This window comes from Heterodontus francisci, chromosome 42 (genome assembly GCF_036365525.1).
Source record: "Heterodontus francisci isolate sHetFra1 chromosome 42, sHetFra1.hap1, whole genome shotgun sequence".
In the NCBI taxonomy this organism is placed as follows: domain Eukaryota; kingdom Metazoa; phylum Chordata; class Chondrichthyes; order Heterodontiformes; family Heterodontidae; genus Heterodontus; species Heterodontus francisci.
The window spans coordinates 21663539-21684053 of record NC_090412.1 but is presented as its reverse complement, the minus strand read 5'-3'; the positions used below and the strand labels follow the sequence as shown (position 1 = coordinate 21684053).

The 20515-nt window shown below is 44.5% G+C and overlaps 1 protein-coding gene across 2 annotated transcripts in view; it reads left to right on the top strand.

Annotated features, from left to right (window-relative positions):
* Positions 1–363: 363 nt before the first annotated feature.
* Positions 364–20515, top strand: part of sec31b (SEC31 homolog B, COPII coat complex component) — an 83242-nt gene continuing 63090 nt past the window's right edge. For both annotated transcript variants that reach the window (XM_068020744.1, XM_068020743.1), the window contains exons 1-5: positions 364–470; positions 11383–11475; positions 13805–13928; positions 14430–14616; positions 19659–19754. In XM_068020744.1, coding sequence (XP_067876845.1) covers positions 11397–11475; positions 13805–13928; positions 14430–14616; positions 19659–19754 — 486 coding nt within the window. In that variant the 5' untranslated portion in view covers positions 364–470; positions 11383–11396. The remainder of the gene's footprint in view (positions 471–11382; positions 11476–13804; positions 13929–14429; positions 14617–19658; positions 19755–20515) is intronic.

The following is a 20515-nucleotide window of genomic DNA, read 5'->3' as shown; positions in this document are numbered from 1 at the left end:
ATATGGCTATATTATATAGGTGATATATTAAGTCGATATGGCTACTCTGTGAGCCTGTACCAAGATGGCGGACTTATTTCCTGTATTGAGGGGAGTTCTGATGAACGATTCCTGTACCAAGGTGGCAAACTCAGTTTCCGGTGTTGGAAGCGGGTTCCGCTCACATGCTCCTGTACCAAGATGACGAACTGCGCAATTTCCTGTGTTGGAGGGTTGGGGGGGTCGATCAAAGGCTCCTGTACAAAAATGGCGGGCAACCCGTTTCCGGCGATGGAATGGGGGTTCCGCTCACAGGCTCCTGTACTAAGATGGCGGGAAACGTCGGTCCCGCCCACTGATCACGTGCCAATGCCCAGGCGGTGGGTGTATAGCGTTGGCGCAGGCGCAGTTGCCACGTCGGGGGCGCCCTGACGTGAGGGAGCGAGCTCTGGTGGCGTGTTCGCCTCGGGATTATAGCCAGCATATTCACGGTAAGCACACTGTTCCGGTGTGGAGCCCGAGGGTCGGGCTCTGGGGGACGATAGGCAGAGAGGAGGAGTGCGCGCTAGCGGGCAGGCGGCAGGGCCTGGAGCTACAGGCCCGGGCTGAAGCATCATCCACCGAGGCAGCTGCTTAAATAGAGACAGTAGGAATGAATCGCTCTGCCCTGTGACAGCACAGGAAGCGGTCAGGGAGACTGGGATCTGTGTATACTCTGCTGCTGCACCTTTCCCAACTGTCAAAGTCTACAGCCACCCCCTGGTTAGCAACCCTGTGGACCCTCTGCTACTGAAACCCATAGCCATGGCTTTGCCACCTTCAGGCTTCACTTATTCCAATGTTCCTTTGGCCTAGTTCGCATCCTTTTGTAGTCTTCAACTCATCCCATCACTTGCTGCCTGTATCCCATCCCACACCAAGTCCTGCTCACCCAACGTCAGCCCTTCCCTTGCTGCCCTGCCTTGCTCTTGGTAACCCAGTGCCTCAGATTTAAAATTCTCAAACTTGATTAAATCCCTTTGTGGACTCTCGCCACCCAATCTGCTCCAGCATCTCTCCTGCCCCAAAGTTTCTGTTTTGCTCTTCCCCTGCCCCCTATGTTCATTTCTCCACCCCACCTCCCCATTGATGACTGTATCTTCGGCTGCCGAGGCCCCAGACTCTGGAATGCACTCCCTCTACCCCACTCTTCTCCTTTAAGACTGTGTTTCAATGTGTCGGCCTTTGACTTAGTGGGCAGTGCTCTCGTCTCTGAGTCAGAAGGTTATGGCAAGTTTCACTCGAGTTGGAGTACATGATCTATTATGGCAGTGCTGCGCTTCTGGAGGTGCTGTTTCTTGGATGAGACATTAAGTTGGGCACCCATTCCCACCCCCCTCAGGTAGATGTAAAAGGTGTCACAATATTATTTGATGAAGAACAAGGCATTCTCCTGGTGTCTTGCCAACATTTATCCATAACCAGCTCTGAAAACAAATGATCCAGTCAGTTATAGAATTATGGAATGGTTACAGCACAGAAGGAGGCCATTCGGTCTGTCGTGTCTGTCTGCTCTCCAACAGTAACTCACCTAGTCCTACTCTCCTGCCTTTTCCCGTTAGCCCTGCAAATCTATTCAATTCGGATAATTATCCAATACTGTTTTGAAGGCCTCAAATGAATCTGCCTCCAACATGCTCAGACAACACATTCCAGGTCCTAAACACTCGCTGTGCAGAAATGTTTTTTTTCCTCATGTCGCTAATCACCTTAAATCAGTGTTACTTTTTGTGGAACTCGTTTGCAAATTGCTACTACATTTCCTACATTATGACGCTTTTAGACTACTTAATTGGCTGCAAAATGCTTTCTTCCACCAGCGCATGGGATATCTGTTCCTTCTCTTCCTCAGAGACTTTTCTGGTGTCCCTGTGGTCTCAATCTCCTGCTTCTAAACCGCTTCCTGGACACTGTTCCAGTCACAATCTGTCTCCTTCCTCACTGCTGTTTTGTATCTAAGTGCCACTCCAGTGTTGTGCCCAAGGTGTGGGTTTCTATTTTGCAGACTACCCTCTTGAGATTGTTAGCCACTCGATCATGGAGATGCTTTGGGCTATTGACTTATTTGGAATGCTGTCGTGATCATTTGGGGTGCTGCTTGATATATACGTATTTTGAACTATTAGATTAGGTTGATGCCCTTGGGCTTTTGCTGACAATTGGAAAAATAAAGTATATATTTTTTAATCCAAAGTTGTTCAGTTTGCATTACTTGCTCATTTGATTGTTTTTAGCAGACAACTTTTATGTTTTGTTTTAAATTGCTTAATTTGAAATATTCGTTAATTTGAATTTTTTCTCATTAAAATGAATGGAAGTTGACTGCACAATCATATCAGTCACTTCCCTAGATTCTTCTACTATTCCTGCATCTGTTTTGATATTGCTTTTTGATACCTGTAGTACAAAAATCTAGATTGACACTCCAGTGCAGTATTGAGGGAGTGCTGCACTTCAGAAGTGCTGTTTTTCAGATGACACGTTAAGCTGAGGCTTAGTTTGTCCTCAGCTGGATGTAAAAGATCCCATGGCGCTATTTGGAAAAAGAGCAAAGGAGTTCTCCCCGGTGTCCTAGCCAACATTTATACTTCAATTAACATCGGTAAACAAATTATCTGGCCATTATCACATTGCTGTGGGAGCTTGCTGTGCACAAATTGGTTGATTAATTTCCTACATTACAAGTGGCTGCACTTCAATAGTAATTCACTGGCTGTAAAATTCTTTGGGACATCCTGAGGTGGTGAATGGTGCTATATAAATGCAAGTCATTCTTTCTTTGGTCTAGTGAAAACCTTTTCCACATCACTGTTGCACAAATATCTCTGGCAACCTTCTGGGTCCTTGTCCCCTCATGGTGATGTCTCAGTTGTTCCCTGATGGGGCTGTGTTTGGCTGTAATGGTGAGACCAGTGCTCAAGGGTTTATTCATTTATGCTGTTTGGCTCTATATTTCATATCATGCATGGACTTTTTTATTGGTGTTGGAAAATTTCCAGGATAACCTGTTGTTTCCAGGAATGTTCCAGTTTCTTGGATCAATGCTGTACACTTGGCATCTTTACAAAATTATCAAAAATATCTTTCGTTGATTATTGTGAAGTACCACATCTAGTATATTTTGGCTTAAAAGTGTGCTTGTTGAGTTTGAATGTAGTTTGGATGTTCTTCGCCATTGCCAAGTTGGTTTATTTTTGCAATAGTACACAGTTTTACGTGAAGTAATTTTAAAAGTGTGTAGTGATTCCTGCTATACTATGTTGCAGGTACCTTGCAAACCTCTGTCTTGGAACCAGCAAACGTGGCACCTCTGCTTAATTTTCACTTGTGACAAATGACAAAATTAGCCAAAAATGTTCAAAACAAAGAACGCTGAACTCAACTTTGCAATTTTGGATTAAGTCAGTCAGCACTGATTATGCTGGCTGATCTCCTTTGGCCTTAAAGGCAGAGCAAAGTTGTGGTCAGCTAAAGGCTTACTGATTTTGCTGTCGTGCTAGATTGGTTGCTACCCTTGGGGAAAGGCAAGATTACCTTCAGTTCAGGAAAAAGTAGCAGGAAATGACTTTGTTGTATATATTTTGTGATTTATTGCTGTTAAAAAGAAAAATTGATGTATAATGTCCACCAACATCCCTGGCCAGAAATGCAGAACCTTGGTGCTTGCTAGCTTCTGCATTTAACTTCCTTCCCTCCATAACTAAAACTGGTTTCATTTGACTCTGCAATATTGGCAAACTCTGTGACGTATCTTCTGCTGCTGCCAAAACCCTCACCCCATCCTTCACCTCGAGGCTTCGCTCCTCCAATGCTCTTCCAGCTGTCCTCCCCATGCCAGTCTTTGCAAAATCCAACTGAGCTGAAACAACCTCGGCCACAATTCACTCCCATTGCCCACGTGCTCTCCCAGTTTGATGCGCTTTAGTGTAACAGTCTCAAAATTTAGTTTTCAAATCTCTCCCTGGTTTTTCCACATTGTACTTTTGTAACTTCTGCCCTGCGTTTCTGCATACAGCTTCTGCATTCTGACAATCACAGCCAATAGAAATTGCTGACTAGTCACAGGTGTGACTATGGTGACTGTTTTAGCCACACACACTAATTTTAGTAGAAAACGCCTTATACAAGAGTTAAATGTACTTCATGTATATTTACTTACCAAACATTTACCACCATTCAGTATGAGCCTTGCAGTCTTTCACCTGAGTTTACGATTCTGGCATGAATTTCAGGCACACCGCAGTGTCTAGGTTTTTGTCCAGCAGTTATAAACAATATCTTCAGAGTAATTGCTGGGAATGTTGCCTCGCACAAGATGATGTACCAGCCTTGCCCCTGCTCAGCATTCAGATTGCAGGTGGATGATGCTTGCCCCTTTGCCATGATCTGTTCTGTTGGATTTGTTCGTCATTGATTTGCCTTGCGTTCTCCTGGCCGGGAGCAGCTATTCCTATCGGTTGAGTTGACCACAGTAACGACTCCCCACTCCATGCAATCTTGCTGATGTTTCCACCCATGTTGCACACCATTCTAGTAGATAGCCAAGAGCCAAGAAAGCAAAGCACGCATAATGGTTAGCAAACATTTGCACACTCTGCCTTTTGTCTTACCCTTTCAGCAACAAGCATGCAAAAAAGGTTAAAGTTCACATGCCCATATGTGTAAATGAGTATTGCGATCGCTTGCCTAACAATGGTGCCTCACTTTTTTTTAGCTTACAAATGTAATTAACCACTAGACGCATGTGGCTAATGTATTAGACAACACAGCTCCTTGTGCTCCCTCCCTTCCAGTATTGGTGACCACTTGTTTTGGCTGCTATGCTTCTGCCTTCTACAAGTCTATCTGTTCACCTTTGTCATGTTCTTCCCCCTGTTCCAAAAACCACCTCAAACATGGATTTAGTTCCTCAAGCTAGCCCCTCCATCTCCCTCCCATTTCCAATGCTCAGTGTACATATTCTCCATTTCCTAATTTTAAAGGGCATGGAAGCTGTTTTCTTGCATGTACGAAGCACCAAATAAGTACACACTGTTGTAATCCTTGATTTGAATATTAGAAATTTCACTTATTATGGGGACAATGACTGCTGAAAAGGATTTTAAAATAATTTGAAGGATTTGATAAGTGCACCTTTGCTTTATGGTTATGCTGTCTTGATGTTTCATTGAGGCTGCTGTATTGATAAATTCTTTGGGGTTTTTCACTAAAAATTTAACTACCTGCTTTCTCCCATTCAGTTGCTTTGTTACCTCACTGTTTGTAGCTAATTCATCAATTCAAAGTTTCAGTAATGTGGAAGTGTGACACAGACTGTACATATTACAAGCACGGCAACCAAGCTGGTACAGGAATTGTGATGGACAGGAGTTTCATCATACATAAGGTTTTTAAATTGCTAGTAAATCTTCTGCTATTGGTCAGTCAGAAGATGCACTGTTTGATAAGGAGAGGAGCATTATGCCATTTAATTAAACAATCTATTATTCTGCTGAAAGTGCAACACATTTTTTTTCTGAGGTTCCAAAGCTAGTTGATGAATCTGCACTGGAACAGCTTATTCAAAGGTTGGTTGCCATTCAAGTTGGAGCTGAGAACCTTGTCTTTGTCAGAGGACATTTAGGAGGAGGAAAGGAATAGTCACTGGAGGATATGTTGTTAGTTGAGTGGAGAGGTGCTTGTGTGGAGCATAAGCACCAGCATAGGCCAGTTGGGCTGAATGATCTGTCTCTGTCAATTCTATGTAATTCAGTAAAATGTGTGCTTGATAATTATAAATCTTCTATTTGCTGCATACAGTAAGTGATGGGATGCTCTGTCCTGCAAGGGTGAGAACAGTAAACCACGTAAATTAGAATGGCAGTCTGTGTTGCTTTTAAGTTATTCCTTGCCCCTTCTCTTCATTTTTGGAATGTGTTTAAGCAGTAATTGACAACTGGGATGTCATTAAAGATGCATTATTAAAGGTGAAGGGAGAGGGAGCTGGTGAGCTTGAGAGGATGGCTACCAGTGGAATTAAATGTTTTGTCTCAAAATTGACAGGTATAATAGTTCTGTTACTGCAAAAAGTATAACATTCAAATGTTATTTTACCTTCCCACGAAGGAACTGTTCAGCCTTCATTCAGTGCTTCTCTCTGACAGACTGGCTATGATCAGCATCCTGATAATGGAGAGTATTGAGGCAATGTGGCCAGGCCCATCCTTCACAACACCGGGGACAGATAGAACCTCAGCATGTATGACACTTGGTGTTTGTGTACTAGGGTTATACGCACAGCTTGATGTGGTCACACATAAAGGTGTCCATCAGGATGAGGGCGACATTGGGACTGACTTTTCTCCCTTTATCCAGAGGTTTGAACATCGTGTCCCTGCGGACACGGTCCATTTTTGACCTCCAGATAAAGTGGAAGATGGCTTGGGTGACTGCCATGGTGCAGGAGTGGGGTATGGGCCAGACCTGCGCCATATACAGTAATAATTTGAGGCCTCGTACCTGATGACCAGGTTCTTGCCCGCAATGGAGAGAGAACTCTGCTCCCACATGCCCAGTTTCTGTTTTAACACGGCTGCACATTCCTTCTAGTTTTTGGCACATGCCCCGGCCCCTCTGGACCATATACCCAGCACCTTCAGGTATTTTGACCTGACAGTGAAGGGATCAAGTGATCGGTGGGCCCTGTTCCCAAAGAACATGGCCTCGCTCTTGCCTTGATTTACTTCGGCTCCCGAGGCCAGTTCGAACTGGTTGCAGATGCTCATCAGCCTGCAAACAGACAGCGGATCTGAGCAGAAGACGACGACAGCGTCCATGTATGAGGAGGCTTTGACCTGAGTGCCTCAGCTGCCTGGGATTGTCACCCCGCTAATACCTATGTCCTTCCTGATGGACTCAGCAAAAGCTTCGATGCAACAAACAAACAAGACAGGGGAGAGAGGAGAGCCCTGTCTGACTCCAGATTAGATCAGAAAACTTTCCGATTCCCTCACATTGATTCGTACTGTGCTACTGATTGTTTAGAGCCGTTGGATCCAATTCTGGAGTCCCTTCCCAAACCTCATTTTGGAGAGCATGTCCATCATGTGCGATATCCTGTCAAAAGCCTTCTCTTGGTCCAAGCTGATGAGGCTTGCGTCCACCCCCCTGTCCAGTACATAGGTGATCGTATCCCTAATTAGCACGAGGCTATCTGATATCTTCCTGCTGGGTACAGTACAGGTCTGATTGGGGTGAATCACCAACTCCAGAGCAGACTTGACCCGACTGGCGCTGACTGACTTTGGACAGAGTTTTGTAGTCTATATTGAGCAGTGAGATGGGCCGGGTATTCTCCGGAGGCAGCGAAGATGGAATGAATTGAGACGTCGCTCTTGGCTGGCATACGTTGTCCAGGCCTCGCTGCCATAGAGCAAGGTACTGAGGGCACAGGCCTGATACACTCGGACTTTTGTGTTCCGTGTCAGTGCGCCATTTTCCCACACTCTCTTGGCCAGTCTGGACATAGCAGTGGAAGCCTTTCCCATGCGCTTGTTGATTTCTGCATCTAGAGACCGGTTACTGGTGATAGTTGAGCCTAGGTAGGTGAACTCTCGAACCACTTCCGGAGCGTGGTCGCCAATATTGATGGATGGAGCATTTCTGACGTCCTGCCCCATGATGTTCGTTTTCTTGAAGCTGATGGTTAGGCCAAATTCATTGCAGGCAGCCTTGTCGATGAGAGTCTGCAGGCACTCTTCAACCATCAGCCTCAAGAAAACGAACATCATGGGGCAGGACGTCAGTAATGCTCCATCCATCAATATTGGCGACCACGCTCTGGAAGTGGTTCAAGAGTTCACCTACCTAGGCTCAACTATCACCAGTAACCTGTCTCTCGATGCAGAAATCAACAAGCGCATGGGTAAGGCTTCCACTGCTATGTCCAGACTGGCCAAGAGAGTGTGGGAAAATGGCGCACTGACACGGAACACAAAAGTCCATGTGTATCAAGCCTGTGTCCTCAGTACCTTGCTCTATGGCAGCGAGGCCTGGACAACGTATGCCAGCCAAGAGCGATGTCTCAATTCATTCCATCTTCGCTGCCTCCGGAGAATACTTGGCATCAGGTGGCAGGACCGTATCTCCAACACACAAGTCCTCGAGGTGGCCAACATCCCCAGCTTGTACACGCTACTGAGTCAGCGGCGCTTGAGATGGCTTGGCCATGTGAGCCGCATGGAAGATGGCAAGATCCCCAAAGACACATTGTACAGCGAGTTCGCCACTGGTATCAGACCCACTGGCCGTCCACGTCTCCGCTTTAAAGACGTCTGCAAATGCGACATGAAATCCTGTGACACTGATCACAAGTCGTGGGAGTCAGTTGCCAGCGTTCGCCAGAGCTGGCGGGCAGCCATAAAGACAGGGCTAAAATGTGGCGAGTCGAAGAGACTTAGTAGTTGGCAGGAAAAAAGACAGAGGCGCAAGGGGAGAGCCAACTGTGCAACAGCCCCAACAAACAAATTTCTCTGCAGCACCTGTGGAAGAGCCTGTCACTCTAGAATTGGTCTTTATAGCCACTCCAGGCGCTGCTTCACAAACCACTGACCACCTCCAGGCGCGTATCCATTGTCTCTCGAGATAAGGAGGCCCAAAAGAAAAGATGGGCCGGTAGTTTCTGATTTCTCACTTTGCTTGTAGATGAGGGTGATGTGTAAGGCCCTCCTGCCATAGTATGCCGAGGGGCTGGAACCCATGTAGAACCCCTTGGGCTGTTTGCACCAAAATATGTTTTTGCTGTGTAATGCAAATACATTGCATATAAAATGGGATGGCAAGAGTTGTGAGGCAACTCATGTTCTATATCAAAAGAATCTGATCTCTATTGTACTTTCTGAAATGTCAAATTTGAACTGTTTTGTAATGCATCTTTTACAAATTTTTATGAATAAGGTATATTTTTGGGGGGAAAAAAGATAATGGAGAGAATTGCAAGTGTTCACCTACATCTTCCACAGCGTTGGCAAGGTGACTTAGCACACTCGCTGACATCTCTTTCAACACTTCTGCCACAAGAAATGCAAGAATTTGTGTATTGTGCCAGTAATCCCCTCCCTCCCTCTCAGACATATACACGCAGGCAGACACCCTCCACTATTTGTGACTTTGTTAACTCCACTGTCTTCACCTCAACTGAAAAAGGAAGGCTCACTCCAGGTGATTCGGAGACCAGCTTTGCTATGCTGCTGTCATCAGGCAGGTCCTTGGTATATTTCCTCTCTGTTCTTTCCAGCTACCTGATTATACGAACCATAAAAAATGATCAATATCAAGTTAAGTACACCTGTGAAACTTTCCAATTTATTAACCATTACAATACAATGAATGCACAGTGTTTTTGACCTATCAGTATTTTAGTAATCATTCCTTGGTAGGATCACCAGTTCCCTGTATCAGCTCTTGAATTTCAATGCTGAACAAGCACTGCATGGCATATGTATGTGTTTAAGGGCTGGGACATAACCAATTCCTGGGAAAGTAGATTTGAGTATGCAAAATGTTAATGGAACATGCCCAAGTGAAACCTGTAACTACTTTTCCATTAGCACTTTCCTCCCAGGAGCTGCCTTCAGTATTATTGCCAAAAACAGCCTGTAATGTTCTTTGGAAAATTTTTTTTTTGAGGTCATATTGCCTGCCAGTTCTTCCCTCTCCCTTTCACCCCCCACCGCTGCACTTAACCACCTACAGCCATGCTTGGAAAGCCAAAAAGGCAGGTAGCTGAGCTACTGTTGCACACACTCTGTGTGCTGCTCTTGTACGCACAACAGTGTCGTCGTTCAAATTTCAGAAAAATGTAATAGTTGATGCGTTATAACCTCTTGAGCTGTGGAAAAACAATCAGAAATACAGTTATAGATTTTTTCCTTTCAAACTTCGATTATAATGTGCAGAAAGCATTTTGCACTGCATTGCTCTTGTGGGGTGAAATAGTAACAGTTGTTGATATGTTGCTTGTAAATGTGAGAATTTATGGTGATGAATTAAGAATAGCACAGGAGTGTTTTGCTGTAACATTAAAGTGTATTGGCGTAAGTGTGTTTTTTTTTTCTATAGGGTTTTGAGAAAAATAACTTGTGACAAGAATCTGCTTGTATAAAAATCCTGTTCCACCAGGACACAGACTTAGTTTGGAAGCCAGGACCATAAACACCAGAGCGACCACGTTATTCTCTCCTTGGGAAAGTTGCAGTTGTTCTGCAGTAAAGCAAGCACTGGCAGGGTTGTTCTCTGCTATGCAGACAGCTGCCACATCTGATTAGTGAAACCTGTAAATTAAGTACACCTAAGAGACTTGCACAGATGTTCTTTTGCTGGTGTCTTTATTTTCAAAATGATCATTGTACGTACTGTTACCAATTGTCCCAATAATCTTGAAGAACCAGCTGAGATTGTCATTAGCACCTACTCAGCTGCAGCAGTGCTAAGCACTTGCATTCAAAAGCAATTATAACAAAACTGATCTTCTAAGTGCAATAGCAGAGCAGTGGAACCTGTTCCTAACGCCACCATTAGAAGATGGACAACTGTAATACTTTGTGGGGTTGGGAGCATGTATATTTTGGGATCTGTGTGGAGTCAGGAGCGTGCACATCTTCTGGCTTGTGTTCTCAACAAGATTGCTTTTGGAAGCAGGGGTCAGTGGTGGTGGTCAAACCCCGAAACTGGCATTGACAAAATGGAATCCGGTAACCATCTGTCAGTGGTCATACTTTTCAGACTCGGCCACAGTGCATAATTTGAACATTTTAAAATCTGACGTCAAGCTATGTCCTGTGTTTTAAGCTGTAAAAGACTTGGTACATTGAAGGCTGCCTGTAGTTTGTAACTTGTCTGTGGTTTCAGAGTGCCACTTATATATTTTGCAATGTAAGTTATTTGGTCTGTCAATAAGTGGCCTTTTTTTCATGCTTGCCCATTTATACAGCTTCACTGTGCTTATGTGGTGGTCCCTATACACTCTGGAATATACAATGGTCCCACATGATTGCTAAAAGCCGAGGAACATTTCCACCTCAAGGAGCTCACTCTCCTAAATTTAATTTATCTAGACTTCTCATCGCATTGATGTGAGTGGCTGAGCCTGAAGCTCTACAATGGATCTCCCAGCTGCATAACAATATCGCATACATAGTGTCTCAAGCAAAATACTGCATGTGCTGGAAATTTGAAATAAAGGTGGAAAATGCTGGAAGTACTCAGGTCAGGCAGCATCAGCGAGAGAGAAACAGTTAATGTTTCAGGTTGATGACCCTTCATCAGAACCTAGTGTGCTGTCTGATATTGGGCAGTTTTTCATGATCACTGTATTTTGTTTATCAGGTCAATAAGACAAAATGAAGCTGAAGGAGATTGAGAGGACAGCCATTCAGTCCTGGAGTCCTGCTTCTCACCATCCCCTCTATTTGGCTACAGGTAACTTCAGAAGATTCATCCAAATCACAGGGAATGTATTCTACACTGTGAACCTCTAATAATAATCAGTTTCCATTTTGGAATTAGTGTTATCCTATTGCGGATGTTGCGGGGGCACATATATTTAATATCCTTTTATAGTGTTTTGTTATAAAATAGCATACTCTTTATATTTTATGTAAATTTACATGTTTCCTGCTCCTAAATGTGTGTTCCAAAAATTGTGATCTCCTTGTGCTGGAGAATGGATCGCTTTTCCATTTAGTCCCTCAGCATTAGTTAACGTCAATAGTTCCAAATACAGGGTGGAGTTCGTTCTTTTCTCAGCAATTTGCCTCAGCTCCATTGTCAGATGAACACCTACTGTTGCACTCGTGTGATTTTTCCAATTCCCTTTATAGCTTTTTGCGCTCTCAAAGTAAAAATGACAAGTTGTGGACAGTCTTATGAAACCCATAGTCATTGCAAATTTAAATTGAGACTGTCCTAAGCTGGATTTATGCTGGGTTCTAACAACTGGAAAAGACTTTATCTCTAAAGTCTGATCTGAATTGAACCCAGCTTTTAGGCATGAAAGGATCTTGTACATTGAACCAGATGACTTGATTTTAGATGGTTTTCCAGCACTAATGTTGAAAGGCATCTGGTGGCATGAATGAACCATACCAAAAGAACTACACAGTGTCTTTAATGCAGTGGAGTACTTGACCAAGTAACTGTTTGCATGAGGTCTTGATGTTCAAATACACAGTCTAAGAATTTAGCGACTTCCTGAAATACTGTTGTAAGCGAGACCAGGATATACTTGGTCTGGAATTCCAGGAGTGTCAATGTTTTATTAAAAGAATGAAAAAAAGAACTTGAATTTAAATAGCACCTTTCACAATCTCAATGTCCCAAAGCGTTTTACAGTCAATGAAGTCCCCTTCGAAGTGTAGTCACTGTTGTAATGTAGGGAAATACAGCAGCCAATTTCTGCACAGAAAGATCCCACTAACAGCAATGAAATACATGACCAGATAATCTGTTATAGTGATATTGGTTGAGGGACAAATACTGGCCAGTGTCGCAGTGGTTAGCACTGCAGCCTCACAGCTCCAGGGACCCGGGTTCGATTCCGGGTACTGCCTGTGTGGAGTTTGCAAGTTCTCCCTGTGTCTGCGTGGGTTTTCTCCGGGTGCTCCGGTTTCCTCCCACAAGCCAAAAAAGACTTGCAGGTTGGTAGGTAAATTGGCCATTATAAATTGTCACTAGTATAGGTAGGTGGTAGGGAAATATAGGGACAGATGGGGATGTTTGGTAGGAATATGGGATTAGTGTAGGATTAGTATAAATGGGTGGTTGCTGGTCGGCACAGACTCGGTGGGCCGAAGGGCCTGTTTCAGTGCTGTATCTCTAATCTAATCTAAAACTTCAAAGAGAATTTTGCTGCTTCTCTTCCATTAGTGCCATGGGATCATTTACATCCACCTGCGAGGCAGACCGGTCTTTGCTTTAACGTCTCAACAACAATTATAACTTGCATTTGCAAAGCACCTTTAACATAGCAAAACATCCAAGGCATTTCACAGGAATGTTATCAAGCAAAATTTGATACAATCTCATCTGAAAGACAGCATGTCTGACTGTCCAACACTCCCTCAGTAATCCACCGAACAGTCACCCTAGTTTATGTGCTCCAGTAACAATCGCCTTGACACAACATTACACCCAGTGTTCAGTGCCACAGTGTTACATAGCCAGCCCACCATTGAGTAATACAGCATCACGCCCTCATCTCAGGATGAAGTGATGTTTTGCTGGGTACTCTGTGACCCAGTGTTACAGGGCATCCAGCTTGTGATCCAGTGACACAGCATCATTTACAAAACCCACATTTATTGGCACAGCTTTGTGCACCTAACACAACAACCAGCGAAACAGTAATGAGGGCCTTCACTATAGCTGCATTTGTTGGGATCTTGGCCCTTCCCTATTAAGATAGTGACTGCACTTCAGTAAGTAGTTAATTGGCTGTAAACTGCTCTGGGATGTCCCGAGGTTGTGAAAAGTGCAATTTAAATATGTTTGTTCTTCTGTACTGATTGCTTGTCTGTATGCACTATATTTCCAAATCCTTGGTTGCTGCCTTCAAATACTCGAAAGGCATGAGAATGTTGCTGTAATGGCCCAATGGGCACCCTCTGAAATTTCGTTCTGTTAACAAAATAACTTGGCTAGCAAAAGTCAAATTGCCATAGCTGTTTTTGAAAAGTCACTTTAATAGGAATTGCCATAAGTCTATCAATTATTGTTGAAGTGCAAGTTACACCTTTCTTTTACACTGTAGGTACCTCGGCACAACAGTTGGATGCTACCTTCAGCACAAATGCAGCACTGGAGATTTATGAGCTGGACTTTTCAGATCCCTCATTGGATGCAAAATTGCGAGGCTGCCTACCTGCTACTAGCAGGTGAGTGCTTGGTGTATATGCCTAAACATGTGGCAATAAAAGATTGACAATTCCTTTTTATAGCATACAATTTTTTTTTTAAAATGAAAATCCTGAGCAACTGGGACTAGGATTCACAGAATATCTTGCATTTGTTGCCAATAGAATGCGCTTGTGAGTATTCCTATTACGCTATGTTGCATTCTTTCCTATACGTTGAGTGTGGAACTGCATTCCAACAATCTAGTGAGCTCCTCTCCTGTTTGAAAGAGGCTAGTTGCTTCTCCCTTCCTTAAATGGAGGGAGGGAAGACAAATTGGAAGAGCCGTCAACTACGCCGCTGTGCAATGCTCTTGGGACAATGTAACAAAACAGGATCAGCAGGCCTCCTAAGTAGACTGTCATTTTGGACATGGCATGGGGCCATGGTGGGTTGACTTGGAAGAGAAGTGAAGTTGTTTAAACATAGAATTTTTGTTTTTTTGTTTGGGAAGAAGAAAGTAAATCACGTAACTATTACAGATTTCACAAACTGATCTGGAGCAACCATGGTACAAACGCTGATGGAGTCATAGCAGCTGGAGGGGATACAGGAACCATCACCCTTTACAGTGCAGAACAGATCCTTGTAACAGGAAATGATCCCATCATTGGACAGAGTGAGAAGCATGCAGGTCCTGTACGAGGACTGGATTTCAACCCCTTCCAGGTATTGAAATTGCGTTTTTGCTTTCTCTTGCAAGTTGTTTCACTTGAGCAAATCCCAAATCATCTACCTGTCTTCATATTTTGATGAGCTGAAAGCTATTAATTCCCATTGTGAAATTTAGGCAAAAATATAGTGTCTTAACATATTTGTAAGCATACATAATACAATTGTACCTTTAGTGTGACATAATTGTGCATTTACCAATCATAAGTTGAAAATATAGTGATAATTACAAAAACAAACTTGCTTCAATTGTATAGAACCTTGGTTAGACCGCACCTGGAGTACTGTGTGCGGTTTTGGTCCCCTTACCTTAGGAAGGATATTATTGTCATAGAGAGAGTGCAATGAAGGTTCAGCATGTTTCTGTGCTGTATAACTGTTCCCGGGATGGTGGGACTGTCCTGTGAAGAAAGTTTGGTGAAAGAGGGCCTGTAATCGCTCGAGTTTCGAAGAATGAGAGGTGATCTCATTGAAACCTACAAAATAATAAAAGGGAAGACAGGGTAGATGCAACTAAGGTGTTTCTCCTGGTTGGGGAGTCTGGAACCAGGGGACACAATTTCCAAATAAGGGGAAGCCACTTAGGACAGAGAAGAGGAGAAATTTCTTTATTCAGAGGGTTGTGAATCTTTGGAATTCTCTACCCCAGGGAGCTGTGGAAGCTCAGTCATTGAGTATGTTTAAAGTAGAAATTTACAGATTTCTAAACACCAATGACATGAAAGGATGCGGGGTTCGTGTGGGGAAAAAGGCAATGAAGTGGATGATCAGCCATGATCGTATTGAATGGCGGAACAGGCTCGATTAGCTGAATGGCCTACTACTGTTCCTATATTCCTAAACTAAATGATGAGAAATTGTTGAAATAAATGTATATTTGAAATTGCAGCAGAAAAAATTGTTGCAATTTTGCGCATCCAAAAGTCTATCAAATAGTTTATCACAAGTGAATGTTTTACTCCCAAACCAGGCGTGAGTGTGGTGTGCTAGACTCAGTAAAGCTCTCTGCATTGCTGCATTACGCAGTCCCAGGTCTTGTGCAGTGCAGTGTTTTAGTAAGGCTGCGTTTGCTGACAACACAACCACTAGGTGGTGCTGTAGTTGCCCATGCGCAAATGCAGCCTCATGCACGTTTTGGCAGCTGTCAGTAGCAAAGATGGCACTACTCAATACCTATCAAAAATGAAAACAAATGGCCACTTCTGGTCCCCACTCCTGCTCCCCGCAACGCGTTGTTTAATGAATTTTATTGATAATTATTTCAGGACACAAACCTGAATTTTAAACCAATGAGCATTTTAAAAAGAGATTTCTGACATTTTGGAAGTTGGAACAGACAAATCCAGGGAGCTCGTGTTCAACCTGAACATCGGCAGAGAGCTGCTTCTGTGTTGTAATAAGAACCAAATCAACAACTTGATCCAGCATCACTTCAGTGAGCTTTGTGTTTAGATCTGAGTTCCAGGAGAGCTACATGTGCGGGATTGAGTGTGCATTTCAACAGAATCTGTGTCCTCACCCTTTCCCCTTGGCCTCTAGTTCGCAGTCTCCCTCCCCTCCCCTGCCTATCTTGTCACACTTCTTCTCCCACGCTTCCCCAGTGCAGGGAAAAAAGCCTGCGATTGCGGGAGGGAGCGGGGGCCAGTACAGGGGACCAGTACCGGGAACCAGAAGCAGGAGGGGTTGGGGACCAGTACCAGGGACCAGGAGCAGGGGCCACTACTGGTGACCAGTACCAGGGGCCAGTAGCGGGAGGGTTTGGGGACCAGTAGCGGGAGGGTTTGGGGACCAGAACGGGGGACCAGAAGCGGGAGGGGTTGGGGACCAGAAGCGGGAGGGGTTGGGGACCAGTACCGGGGACCAGAAGCGGGAGGGGTTGGGGACCAGTATCGGGGACCAGAAGCGGGAGGGGTTGGGGACCAGTATCGGGGACCAGAAGCGGGAGGGGTTGGGGACCAGTATCGGGGACCAGAAGCGGGAGGGGTTGGGGACCAGTATCGGGGACCAGAAGCGGGAGGGGTTGGGGACCAGTATCAGGGACCAGAAGCAGGAGGGGTTGGGGGTCCAATACCGGGGACCAGAAGTGGGGGGGGGGGGGGGGGGGGAGTGGGGACCAGAAGTGGGAGGGAGTGGGGACCAGCACCGGGGACCAGAAGTGGGAGGGAGTGGGGACCAGAAGTGGGGGGGGGGGGGGCAGTGTGGACCAGAAGTGGTGGGAGGGAGTGGGGACCAGAAGTGGTGGGAGGGAGTGGGGACCAGAAGTGGTGGGAGGGAGTGGGGACCAGAAGTGGTGGGAGGGAGTGGGGACCAGGCACCGGGGACCAGAAGCGGGAGGGGTTGGGGGACCAATACCGGGGACCAGAAGCGGGAGGGGTTGGGGGTCCAGTACCGGGGACCAGAAGCGGGGGGGGAGCAGGGGCCAGTACCGGGGACCAGAAGCGGGGGGGGGAGCAGGGGCCAGTACCGGGGACCAGAAGCAGGGGGGAGGGGAGTCCCGAGGCTGGAGGGGGGCCAGGTGCCAAGGCCGCGAGTGACGAGTGACAAGTGCACGAATTAGTCGTGTTTGTGCAGCAAGCCATGTTCTGATGTTGGCTGCGCATGCGCAGTACCATACTAGCAGCAAGCGTCTGTTCTGCACACATGCGTAACTTGGAGCGCTCTGATGCTGTCGGGGGCTGGGTTGTCAGGAGTCACTTTGTTTTAGTAAACAGTCGATTAACAGCTTCGGTGTTCATCTTGTCACCTCTGGCTTTCACCACAGTAGAGGTAAACAGTTATTCTGTGAGCAGTCTCTCTCACTATCTCCAACTCTGGATCTATATAGATCCTGGTAGACTTACATAATGTTGCCAAGTGATCCTAATATAGGATTTCTTGGTTACATTATATGTACCTACCAGGGATCGTTAGTGAAAGACTCTTGGACTGGAACAACAGCATGACTTGACCAATATGGTATTTTCTGATGGTAATCACTCTTAATTTTTTTGGTTAGTCTTTTTCTGTTCTTGGTGAGGAATGTTATTGCTGTGGATTGGAACTCTTCCCATTTCAAACACTGCCAAGTTGGGTGCAGTGCAAGAATAAGAACAAAGCTCTCTACTCTGTTCTACCACCCTCAAAAGATCACTGGTATTGTTTTTCTTTTCCACAGCATCTTGTAGCCTCTCCCAATGCCAATTTATGCTGAATTAGGGAGACTTTGGTGCTGAAGGCTCGTGCCCACTAGGACCTGGATTGAGATGTTCCAAGGTAGTACACATAGTATCCTGACAATGAACAGATGGTGGAGACCTCCATCCCTTTATGCTGGAATTGAGCGCAGGACTATCAAAATTGAAAACATTTTGACTGCCTGACTGCTGCAAAGAAATTGCTAGAACTGCAAAGAGAAAGCCATTCTCATAATCTTGAGTTCCTGTGATGATCTTTGGTCTTCTATTGGTGTGATTTTTTTCTAAAGTGATAATGGGATCTTTTAAAAAGATAGCAAACCATCCAAACTTGCGACCTCTACTGCCTTGAAGAACAAGGGCAGCAGGTGCGTGGGAACACCATCACTTGTAAGTTCCCCGACAAATCTCACTCTATCCTGACTTGGAATTATATCTCTGTTTCTTCATCGCTGAGTGAAAATCCTGGAACTACCTACCTAGCAGCACGGTGGATGTATCTGCACCATATGACTGCAGCAGTTCAAGAAGGAGGCTCATCACCTTTTCGGAGGCAATAAATGTTGGCCTTGCCAACGAATAATAAATGCTATCAGAAACTGAGAGTCAGATTCTCTCCACTCTCACTTTGGCAATGAATGAGTGGATAAGTGATTCTAAGAACATGCTAATAGGAACAGCAAGAACTATTGATATGTTTTTAAATGCTCAACCCAGTTTGTGGAAAATGAAATGTCACTTTAATTGCACTGATAGTATCTTATCTATATAGAAATCTGGACAAATAGTTTTAACCTGTACGGAGTGTTCTTGCAGTATAGTATTTTTCTGCCTTTGAGGTAGTCTCATATTTCTTCCAGTAAACAATTTTTCTGGGATTTGGCATTAACTGTACAATCCGAGCTATACTAGCATGGCAGAGAGTTAAGATGGGGCTTCCATAAGAGCTGTGGTCTCCTAAGAAAAATGTAATCTAACAATAAGTATGAGAAAGGTGTTGGGAGGCAGGGGAAGGTTTCCACTGCAATTACCTGTGACAAATATGCAACAGTGAGATTAGTCAAGTGATTAGCTATGGGCAAAAGGATTGCTGCAAAATGACATGAATTAAACACTGACGTGGACAAAACAGTCATGCGACTTTAGCAAATGAACTTGCTTAAAAGCCTCGCAGATTTGGCCAATGAGGTTGCTCAAAAGAGACAGTTTTCTTTATATTGAGGTGTTGAAGTTTCTACCCATTTCTCTCCTTGGTCAGATCATTCTGGCCAAACCCCATTTGGAGAATTGCATTTGGTTCTGAGCACTACACCATGGGAAAGATATATTGCCCTTGGAGGGAGCGGCATGCTGTTTCACCAGAATGATACTGGGGCTCAAAGGATTAACTTATGAGGGCAGGTTGCATAGACTAGGCTTGTATTCCTTTGAGTTTAGAAGATTAAGGGGTGATCTAGTAGAAGTGTTTGAGATGATTACAGGATTTGATAGGATAGATAAGAGAGAAACTTATTTCCTCTGCTGTGAGTGCAAAACAATGGAGCATAACTTTAAAATTAGAGCTGGGCAATTTGGGGGTGATGTCAAGAAGCACTTCACAGAAAGGAAAGTGGAAAGCTGCAACTCCTGCACCTTCAAAAAAAAATGCTGCTGTTACCAGGGGTCAATTGAAAATTTGAAAACTGAGCATGATACATTTTTGTTACATCAAGATATTAAGGGATATGGAACCAAGGTGGGTAAATGTTAGGATCATGATAGAATTGACTGGTGGAATGGACTTGAGCTGAATGGCCTACTGTATTTCTGATCCTAAAATGTTGTAATTTTGTACTTTCATCTGTTTTGTTTTTGTATTTTCTTCAGAACAACCTTATGGCTTCTGGAGCTAATGATTCTGAGATATATATTTGGGATTTAAATAACTTCAGTACACCAATGACACCAGGATCAAAGTCCCAGGTATGTTGAAGTCTTAACGCTGTACCTCTGTCTTTGATAGTTGCCAGGATAACATTGGTGGAAAGAAGCACTTAGACTCAGGGTGGTGGGGTTGGGGGGGTGTTGCAGTGTATGGGGTGTTAATGCACTCTAATATTGAGTGCCAAATACCGTTGGTGAATGCTGATATTTTAGGCTCCTTTGTATGCATGAAACCACATGAAAAAGGAATGATAATCTTGATACCGCCATGTTTGAGTGCTGCAGTGATTAGATTTTACGTGATTGAAATAATTGTCAGAATTATCCTCGGTTCTTGAATTTGTAGTACTTTTCCATACTCTGCAGAATTGCACACTGTATAAGAATGTTCAATTATCTTTTATTGCAATGCAAGTAACAATTCTTTTGCTCTGTTTTTCCTGTCTCTCCATCCACAGCAAAGAGAGGTAAGGCTTGAAGTGCACATTTCCATCTGTGTGTGTTCCTTTGTCTCACTTTCCCTTTACTCTCCCTCCCTCTATTTTGTGTCTTCACAGTCCAAAGTACCAATTATGTATATGTCTCCCTATCTACAGCCTCGTCTGTTGTGTTTCTCTCCCTGTTCTCTCCTCATCATCTGCAATGTATGTGTGTCTCCCTCCTCTGTCCTCGATTGTCTGCAATGGGTGTCTATCTCCCTGCTCGATCCTCATTGTCCTAAATGAGTGTGTGTCTCCCTGCCCATTATCCTCTGTTCCCTCCCCATTGCCAGTAGTGGGTATGTGTTTCCCTGCTCTGTC